General features: G+C 37.7%; 2 protein-coding genes across 3 annotated transcripts in view; one reads left to right on the forward strand and one right to left on the reverse strand.

Moving 5' to 3' along the window:
• TTC23L (tetratricopeptide repeat domain 23 like) overlaps positions 1–2,108 on the forward strand; it is a 60,648-nt gene extending 58,540 nt beyond the window's left edge. Inside the window, 1 exon segment of the mRNA XM_060146290.1 lies at positions 1,981–2,108. Within this exon segment, the coding sequence (XP_060002273.1) occupies positions 1,981–2,108 (128 nt within the window).
• Positions 1,877–10,829, reverse strand: RAD1 (RAD1 checkpoint DNA exonuclease). 2 transcript variants are annotated; one of them, XM_060146950.1, is made up of 6 exons: positions 10,700–10,829; positions 9,969–10,234; positions 8,973–9,081; positions 7,356–7,614; positions 5,389–5,487; positions 1,877–5,051 (listed from the first exon to the last, which is right to left on the reverse strand). In XM_060146950.1, exons 2-6 carry the CDS (start codon positions 10,161–10,163, stop codon positions 4,874–4,876), a joined length of 840 nt encoding a protein of 279 aa, XP_060002933.1. In that variant the 5' UTR covers positions 10,164–10,234; positions 10,700–10,829; the 3' UTR covers positions 1,877–4,873. The 2 variants fall into 2 exon arrangements, with proteins under 2 accessions (XP_060002933.1, XP_060002934.1); XM_060146951.1 differs by having other exon boundaries at positions 4,901–5,051; positions 5,351–5,487.
• Between the last annotated feature and the right edge of the window lie 17 nt (positions 10,830–10,846).

Genomic DNA, 10,846 nt, shown 5'->3' on the forward strand with positions numbered 1-10,846 from the left:
AACTTGGGAGAAGAAATCTTTAGACACATGCTTTAAGTTAGTTTTTCATGTCACTAGGACTCATATTACCTTCCATTTCCCTTTTTCTAACTCTACTTTCATTCTTTTCAGTCCTTTTTAAGAAAATTCTGCAATACCTAAGTATTATAATTTATTGGCAAACATTTAAATATACCATTTGTAAGAATTTTTAGCCATAACCTGTTTGAGGTCATTAAAACTGCTTTGTGAGGAAATATTTGATCTTCTGAAAGACTGGCCTGATCCGGTTTACTGAAGTCAGAAAGGCCATTTTGATTCTTATAAATGAAAAAACCAGGGATACGAAAAATTGATTTGTTCAAGGTCAATCTGGTGATTATAAAGCAGACTTCCTGAATCACAGATGATTACTCTTTCCATCCCACTATGCTGCCCCCACCAAACTGGATTAAAAAGGCTCGTTTTAGGAAAGGAATGCTCACCAAGGTTGTTAAAAAAAATCCTGAGCCCCTGAACAAGTGTATATCTAGGAAACAGGCAATCTCCAATCATATTCCTTTGTATACCCAGGGACAAAGGAGAAGTCAGATTCAAGTTTATATTATAAAAAGCTTTTATTTTCCCCTTTTCATCGCTCCTCAGTTACCTGAGCTGATTTAATAGAGCTCAAACACCTGTGTCTTTGGGGATCCGAATTTGTCTCTGACAGCATCTCTATCACTCACTCAGTGCTGCTAGAGCCACATCTTGGTTCTTCATTTAAGAAAGTATATTTTCATTTCAGCCATTTGTCCAGTGTGTACATCCTAATAATCAGCCAGTACCCAAGGTATTAGCAGTGAGCAGTGTTCTGCTGTGGCAGGAGTACACACACACACCAGTTAATCCAGTGGCTTGCCCTTGGACTGCTAGGCTTCCTCTCCTTCCTGGCTGCAGCCACTCTCCCTCAGCTGATTCCCAGAATGCTTTACGCTTGGCACTCAGGACTGAGGTCTCAGGTTGCGGCCCTGGCTGAAAGCACCTATATGCCATTGACCTTCTCTGCAGTGCTTATGAACTGGTCACCTAGTCGGTCACTGCAGATTTTAGCCCTGTCTGGAGATGGGACTGCTGCTGTTCTTGCCCAGAATACTCTGAATTGACTAAGGCAGCCTCAGAAGAGTTGCTTCCATTTTCACATATCCAGTTAAAAATGGATTTTCAACATTAACTGTGATAAAAACGAATTATCAGAAAGAAGTGGCCATTCAGACTCCGTTTTTGGGTGGCACTAAAATTTTTAAAATTTTACTATTTCGTGAGACCCCAAAGTCTTAACATCTCCAAACTGACAAACCTATATCCAGAAAACAAAAGCACGAAGTGTAGCACTGTAAAATAAAATGTTATGGTGTAACCCTCTTGTTTCATTTGAAATTATTTGTCATATTTCCAGTTTTTCTTTATTGACAGTGTAAAATTGCTAACTGTCCACTCTCTGAGACTTTGACTTTAAAATGTTTTATGAAATGGTAGTAATAATGAATGGTAGTTATAGTTTTAATATCCTCATATCTGACAAAATAGAAAGTTGTCACCTATTTTGGTTCCAAAAGTTTTAAAATTTTACTATTTTGTGAAATCCCTAAGTCTTAAGAAACCACATTGGAAATGTTCAACACAACACAACTCACTACAAAGTCTCACTCTTGGCAGACTGTAGATGAGAACTAAACTACTTTCTAAGCTCATTCAGTGGGAAGCAGCAATCTGGGTAACAGTCCAATCAAACACCCGATGTTTCGAGCTGACCCAGTCGATAAGGTCATGTACAACTTTTACATTCTTTTAAATTAGCTACTGGCCACTGAAATTTGAGGTAGATAAGGTAGGAAAAAAAAATCAAGCCCAGATCAACTGTCCCACATACAAATTTTAATAAACGTTCATTAGCAAGCATGCAAAGAGTTTATGCAACCTGTTTCATAAGCTCAGTGAAGCCTTACTTCTCTGTTTCAGCAGTTTACCCACTACCTTCCATGAAAGGTCCACTTAAGGCAAACCTGACAATATTCCAGAGATGGGATTGTCCTAATCCATTCAGCAACAAGCAACCAGAAATCTTTGGACAAAATGGCAGGAAGTAAGACCATTTAGGGGGGTCAAGCCTTATACACCAGGCCTAAGGGTACAGGCTACAGGCCCCACTAGATTCTTGTATCCTTTCCATGCAAGGATGGGGAACTACTCTGAAATAATTTAGTTCACATATCCTGAATACCTCTAGTTTTACCAATGAGAGCCACTACTATCAGCTATTATACTGATCAATGAGCTATTAATTTCCAAAAGGAAACCTACTTCAAACATTTACTCTGCTAATTACCAAAACTTCTGGCCATGACTAAGATATGAATGCCAGAAACACGTGTAACAGCCGCCTGTGGCATTTCTGATTAGAGCACGAGCTGTCCACTGCTGGAGTGAGAAACCCACGGGACAGCTGCCAACTGCCTGGTGCAGGGGTGCATGTAGCCTGACACGTGGATAAAAACGCTACTAATACATACTTGGGAAAAGAGAAAATACTATACAATTTCCCTAATTTCTCAGGACCCAACAACTTTTGTTTCACGTGGGGACAAGGGCCAGCAGTGTGAAGACAGGAAGGGGAGAAGGGAGTCTACACTGTTCTGAAAACCCCTCACCCTAAGCTATAGGGAACGCCAAATGCTGCCCTTTCAGCAACTGTAACTAATTCTTAGCAGGACTACTCAATAGCACCACAGAAATTCTGTGGCTTCTTGTAAAAATGATTATGTTACAAGACTTATTTTTATTAGAATAGATTTAACAAATCATTTTATTTTTATTGTTTTGAATCATTCATTCTAGGTGGAAACACATCATCATCAAGTAGGGAATAAATGAATTAAAAAACGGAAAAAATATTACCTACCTATTCCTGGTAAGCACAATTTTACTGGAAAGAATATGAGATAAACTTCAAACAGGCAAAGATAATCTTAAAAATAAGATTACAGTCTTCTATATGTGTGTGACACATGAACTGAATTTGTAGTCACCAAAGCATCCTGCTTTGCCTGAGGAAGTGCTCCCCCTAGTGGTCTTTCATAGGAACTTGAACAAAGTTAAACTAGACAAATAGAGTGCGCATAAAAAAAATTCTTTATTAAGTCACACCTTGATGTCAGGGTGATTTAGAAAGAAATTAAATTCATTAGTTTCTGAATTCTAAATAACTCAAGGTACGTGCGGCTAAAATAATAGTCTTAAATGTGCAAAAAAGTCTTATTAAGTCGATACATGTTTTAAATTCTTTATAGGCTCAACTTGAAAAAAATACATTAGGTCAAAATAAATTCAAACCGAAATAATGGAATTAAATAGTGACTAATAATCTGAAAGTGGGGGTTCTTTCACCTAACAAATATTATTGCATCCTAGGTACTGTTCTAGGTACTAGACATGCCAATGAAAAAACAACTGCCCTATTTTAAATTTAAAGGAAAACTGTAGTCCTTGAAATGTTTACTGATTAAATATTTTCATAATTATGTTTTAGACTTGTTTTGATTTTGTGTTTATCCAGACAAAAAAATATTTGGACATTTAGTAGATTTAATCATTTCCTTCTCAAACATATGCTATACTTTACAAAACTCCAACTTCTTTTGTACCAGCTGGGCACCCTGAGATTGCCTGGAAGATTTATTAGTTATCAGGTACTCACCCTGGACTAGACACCCAGAATTGCACAAACTGTACACGTGCCTGGAAGCAGTGCCTACATAACGTTCTGGAGGAGCTTTTCCCTGAAGTGCTTTGCTGAAACACTCCAAAGGCCAAAAGTGCCTGGCCACTGAGAGACACTGAGCTGTTGTCACATGGTGCAGAAACTTCATTTTAGTTATATACTTTTTCTAATAGAAAACAAGTTACATAATTTAGTGTTATGTTTTCTTAACCTACATACCACAAAAATTATTTCATTGAAAACTACCTACGAAAGTATAAAATCACTTAATAAATGGTTTTGTACACCTTGGTTTGATTGAGAAACTCTTATAGGCAAATAGAAGGTATCTAATAAGTACTTACTACACTGAACAGTTTTCAGAACAATATGAAAATCTGTTAACTCTGAAGACTGTTTTATAGCCTGTTCACAGATGTCTTCAAAATGTACACTTGAAAAATAAATCATATAATTATTCAGACTTGTCTGACGAAGCCTAAACTTCAGAACATTTGTGAAGAAATCACAGTTAAAAGCAGTCACTTCAATGCAATTAAAGACTATTTTTAAAAAAGTATCCTTTAAAACAGTGATTCTCAAACTTGAGCACTTGTCAGAATCTCCTGGTGGGAAGCTTATTAAGCTACAGATTGCTGGCCCACCCCCAGAGTTACTGACAAGTTTCCAGGTGATCTAGGCACAACACTCTGAGAACCATTGCTTTAAGACAGATTATCCAGAATTCCAAATAGGGAGCGATGCCCGTATGCCACTGCTTTTTCTAACAGTAAATAAATAAAAGAACATTTCAGATATGGCTTCACCAAACTTTAAATTTTTAGACTCTTGGAATGTCCTGCTTAAGTAGAATAAAACATAAAACTTACTCATCTTGGCTCATTAACGATTCCCATGAGTTCAAAAGACAGAACCACAGGCTAGTCCAGTACTGGATAATCTGTGACTACGTGAAAACATTACTTATAAAATATACAGCAACTATTGGGGGCAGGGACTTAGCTTCTATCTCTTCCATGCTTCCTTCCCTTAGAAAATCCAATAAGAAGTCACGGAGAGTGCTACACTCAGAATGAGAACATGACCAATCATGAATGTGTACATAAATAGCACAGTGGATTGCCATACTTAAGACTAAGATTCAGGAACTTCTTCATCAGGACAGCAGTAATATTCCACAAAACATATTTGTCCATCTTCATTTCTAATCATATACTGTAATGAGAGGAATCCTCGGTTATCTGTTCGAATAGATACCTTACAAGATAGGACTAATGCCTTTGTAGAGGGTTTCAGTAAAGAAATCTTGTATCTGTAGAAAAATAAATAAAAAGCTGTTATTTGGACACACTTAAAGCAGTGCTCATAATTCCCAGTAAAGGACAAAAATTAACCAAGAACTACCAAGTAGCAAATATAAGAATAAAATCAAATACTTGTCCAATTTGCAAGTATTTTCTCTTCATTTTAAAAATTTCATCCACTATTGCAATCCAAAATCCCCAAGTAAACCCAGCAACCTACTATTTATTTTTCTTAATGCTATACTTTTATCTACACATTGAAAGTTTTAAAAAAATTATTTAATAGAAATGTGGTATTTAACCTCACCTTCATCACCAATGGCAACCTCTATATTAAGAACTGACCTGTTGACCTGGGTCTGATTACAGTGAAATGATTCCATCAAATCAGAATCTTTGGGATAGTCAAGGTGGGAGCTTCCTGCATTCCCAAAAGTAGATAACCTATAGTAGAAAATGAGCAACTCATTTATTCATTGGTCCAACAATAAGCCACATTAGGATCCAAATAAGAAAACACTCCCTTAAGAAGCTCATTCTCGTGAGTGAAACAGGTATGTAAACACCTGGTGACAAGACACTATAACAAGTACATAATAAAGATTCCTGTAGGATGCTGTGGGAGTACAGGAGAGCTAGCCACTAATAAATGGCTTTGAAAAAAGCCAGTCACAAAAGGAATCCATAGGGGTTTGCCTCAATTTCATTACCCGAATTCTACTCTGATATTGTCCTTTCCTCCTCCTGAAATCAGAACCATATAACAGGAGAGAGCTGAGGAGTGACAGAAGACCCTGATCTTCATCAGCTGCAAGCCTGGGGTCCTGTTCCCTGTCTCTACTGCCCCACCAAGCAATTAGGGCTTTTCTGTATCCCAGACTGTTCTTCAGGCTGTTTTATGGTTTTCTTTGCTTGCTAATATCAGCAGTTTACTTAATCTGCATGAACTTACTGATCATTTGCTTTGGCGTTAACATGTGGATGAGCACTATGTGAGCACAGCGATAAAGACCTAGGTGCTGGCTTTCCTCAGGATCCACCTTTTCTCTCTTCTAACGTCACCTCTTTCTCTCAGCTATGTTGTCCATGCCCAGCCACGCTGATGGTTCCCAAATCTAAATTTCCAGTCTAGACTGATCTCCTGAGCTCTAGATCTATATATCCAACTACTCCCTAGTGTCACAGGCTCAAGTTCAACGTATCCAAAAAAAAAATATTTCAACTTCCAGTTCCCCACCATCAAATAATTTCCTATATGGGAGATGAAAGATATCATGATCCATCTAGTTACTCATGCTGAGAGATCATTTAGATGGGGAGCCTCTGGAATACTCTGTTTAAGTGCCTGGAGTTTTAATTCATATCACTGCTTAAGTAGGGTTCCACTGATTTCCATTTTGATTAACATTTTAACCAATCTTGAGCCAAATTTTTAACTGCCTAACCTATGAGAAAGGCCTGCAGTTCTTCTAAAGTAGATACAAAAAGAACAATTACACCTCTCATACTATATGTATTTAACTCCTTTACTCTTTAATATTCTGAAATATTTCAAAAGGGAAGACATTTAAATTCTCTCTCTAAATTGATTCTAATCATGAAAAGAGTTTGGCCATTTCATAATTTGTTGGGTCAAAACATGGGAAGCAGCTTGATAGTTTTTGACACTGTATTCCTGATGAAAATTGCGCTCTCTTAGGAAGCTCACCTTGACCATTCCTGCCTAAGTGCTGGTTCCCTAAGTATTTATTATTTTGGAACTTAATGGCATGTAATTTTGTCCCCTCTGAGCTGTTTCACATATATCCTTGTCACCTTGATTTTAAGCTGTTCCTTCCTGTAGTGCTTAATAAGGCAAATATGCACACAGTAGGTGATCAATAGATACTTAGTGAATGAACCATGTATAGAAAACACCTATTTCCTTTTGCATCCTGTACTAACTTGAAAGAAAAAGAGATGCCGTATACTACAAACACCTTTTCCAAAAGTTTAAGCCCAATTTTCCTCACGATGCAACCTATCTACAACAGTTAAGTAGTACAGCAATGAAAAGACCACTAGGTTATGAACTAGGAGACTGGACTACTCTTCTAGAAACCAACACTACCTATGAAGCTTTAAATAGTGAGTTAATCTTCCTGGGTCTTCCTAGTGTCTTGACCTAAAAAAGTATGAAGTAAGAGTAAAAGCTCTCTAAAGTTCTGAAAATTCTAGTAACCTGGATAATAAAAATTCTGCATCCTAAGCAAATGTGTAAGTAGGGAGATGGAGTAAACTACATTAACTATAACTGTACTGCTTTCAAGTACCTGAAATAAGGTTTATCTGGAGACATGGTGATCTGTAGGACCTCACTTGTCATATCCAATTCGGAAAATGCTTCACGGAGTCCCTCTGACTGCAGAATAATTTTATTAATGACATTGGTGCTGCAGAAATCAAAATCCAGAGTCTCCTCGGGCTCCTGAGTGTTGATTTTACAGACTGTCACCACTCCTCCTTCTTCCAGAAATAGCATCAAAGGGTAACCATAACCTTGGTAACACATCCTAAGTGCAGTTAAAGTCCCTGCAATGGAAACAAATCATACTTGGGGCTTAGCTTTTGAGCTCTGGGTTCAGCTTCTACTCAAATGATGCCTAAAACTCCTCAAGAATATCTTATCCTGTCCATTTTTAGCATATATGTATGTATATCATTATAAGAAGGGATCACATCTTCCCTGATGATAGCTGTCTGTAGACAATTCCAAAAATAACTGTAAAAAATTGGGAACAAAATGTAATGTAACTCTTTGAAATCGTTTTCCAGGTTGCCAAAAAACACCTCAGAAATAGTTAGTTGATTATATACAACTTCAGGATGGAGAATCTATATGGTCCAATACTTCATGTCATAACTGTTGTGGAATAGGCTATGCTATTAGTGAACGTTCAATTTGTGCAACGATGGATATCTTTGATATTGTCTTACTATAACATCAGTGTATTCACTGTGATAAGGACCCTTCCAACTTTTTCTGTTGGGAGATAGTCTTTACATTTCCTCAAATTTTAAGGTCTAACTGGGAGAAAAAGGATGGTTACTGGTGGTTAGGGTTTTACGTGTGCAAACCACTAGAGAGGAGGAGGAATATGACAGGACACTCTAGTTCCTTTTCCTTACTGGGTGGAGAACTGGGTGAGGAATGGGGGAAGGCAGATGCTTTTATGGAAAACTAGCTGGGGAACACTGCATTAGAAAATATAATTTTAACCAATTCCAATAATAATGGAATTGTCATTACAAAATTAAAATATATTTTCTAGAAGACCATAACTGAATTTTCCCTAGCAAATATCCAGATTCCTTTCCTATAAAATAAAGAATCATTCTTCTAGGGATTCCTTGTTGTTTTATATCTAGAGCAACCAAATTCACTATTCCTAAAAATACATAAATATTTTAAAGGAAAGCATTTAAGAAAATAAACATAATTTATAAACAGGGATTAAAGAAAAAAAGCAAATTTCGAACACAGTAAACTGGGAGTCAGGACAATTGGTATCTATTTTTTCTGCCACTAACTGTAATTCTAGACAAGTTAGAAAAAAGAAGTAATTAAAACATATTTCTCAATGTTAAAGATATTTAAGACATGTTCAAAGTCTTCTTTTGATTAGTTCAAATTTAAAATCCTAAAATCTTCATAAATTAAAAAAAGATGAATGTAAATATTTTTGCAAATATGAAAAGAACCGTAAGCATACTTTCTATTAACACTGTGAAAAATCAGAATCCATGATTGTGGCAAATGAAAAATAAATTGGCAATTAATTTTCTAAACAAATGTTTATATTACTTATATTCTAATAACTTTGCCTGTATTTTTCTGAGCATTCTATATAATTCTTTTATGTTGTTATAATGATAATAAAATAGTTCACCTGGCATAGGGCTTGATCCAAAAATAGATAAACAGTCTAAAAGGATGTTTAAATTAATTCGAAAAGTAACAGACTCTTCTTGAACTCTAAACTCTTGAAATATTCCAGCCTATGAAAAAAAGTAAATGTGAAAATGTATATATATTAAAGAATGAAAACTCACATATAAGGTTCTAGATTTCACTTTATATGTTTTTAAAATAACAATATTGTGCTAACCCCATGAAAATAATATCTGATTATCAATCAAAACATCTTAAACTTTTTCAATTGTGATCCATTAGAATACTGCTACTCAACAGTTGAAGGTGTAACTGATTTCAGTCCCGTGCGAAACTTTATGAAAGGTCCTTCATCTAGCTTCTTGGAGCTAAACTATCCTCCACATGACTCTCCCTTGTCTCCATTTTGTGCCCATCAGTTTGGCGAAGGTCATTTGGAAAACAGCCAATTAGACACCGCACGAGTGATACTGGTTTTCAATTTCTTTTGAGAACAGGAACCATGTCTTATTTATCCCTCTGTACCTGAGGTCATACTGTGCACTTAGGTGTTCTAAAAAAAATGCTGAAGTAAATCTGAAATCCTATCTGAACCATAAAATATTACTTTGTAAGAACAAATAGATATAACCACTACAAGAAAAAAAATTAACAATAGGAAGGTAGTGCAAAAGAGCATATACTACGGAAACAAATGTTCTGGGTTCTCATCCCAACTATGCCACTTGCCAGCTGCAGGACTGTTGGCAGCATATAAAACACTCAGAAAAGTGCTCGCCTATAGTTTAGCTTAATATATTTCAGACATTATTATTATTAACCATTATCTCTGTAAAACACGATGGGGAAAGAATTTGTTACCAGAAGAGAAAAATAATTCAAATAATGATATTTTGTTCTCTAACTGAAATGATGTCTATTAAGACCCTCGGAATTCAGTGAGCTGGGTGAAGAATATCAAATGTCACAGGCTTAAAGGTGCCTACTTCCATACCTGAATAAAAGCATTTGCTTGCACACACTTTGCGTTTTCCACTGTAACCTTGATTCCATTTTTAGTAGCGAAACACGTGGCATGTTCTCGGAAATGAATGGCCTTCAAGATAGTGGAGAGATTCCTGACGTTGTCAAGGCTAGCCACTAAGCTGTAATCATTCTCATCTGGGATCTGCTGGGTTAGGAGGGGCATGGTCCACGACGCATTCGGCCCCGAGGGATGCTCCAGGTGCCAACACCCGCTCCCGCGGGGTCACAAAACACCTGAGGAGATGCGACAGATAAAACTCCGCGTCAGTGCTGACGAGGCCGGCGATTTCAACCGGCGCTGAGCTGAGTGTAAGAGGTCTAGACGTTGAACTCGGCGGAGCAGGGATTGAACCCCACCTCTCTGCCGCTTAACTGTTTCTAACTTGGGGGGAAATTACTGTCTGTAAGCTACGGTTTCGTCGTCCTTACTAAGGAGACAGTAACACATGAAAAGTTACGAAGGATAAAAATACGCCAACTAACACGGTCATTCGGGGCCAGCTTCAACCAAACTGGGGCTACGTATCCCCAGGGTCGGTTTTGAGAGGTCCCGCACCTCCAACCTTACTCCTAACAGAACAGGCGATAGAGGGGCGGGCTTGAGTCCTCGGAAGGTCCTCGAAGAGTCCTAGACAGCGCGGCTCACCAGCCCACGGCACCCGCTTACTAGTCTCGGGATCCCGAGCACCCAAACCTTACCTTTGCACCGGGCCAGGACGCAGCTCCCGGAAAACCGGGGAAGAAGTGGAGAGGCTCCCGCCACTCTTTTCAGATGGCTCGGCCAGCTCGGCCACCGTCACCACAGAGATATACGAGGCCTAGAGAGCCGAGCGAGCCGTACCATAG

This window comes from Lagenorhynchus albirostris, chromosome 3 (genome assembly GCF_949774975.1).
Source record: "Lagenorhynchus albirostris chromosome 3, mLagAlb1.1, whole genome shotgun sequence".
Lineage (NCBI taxonomy): Eukaryota > Metazoa > Chordata > Mammalia > Artiodactyla > Delphinidae > Lagenorhynchus > Lagenorhynchus albirostris.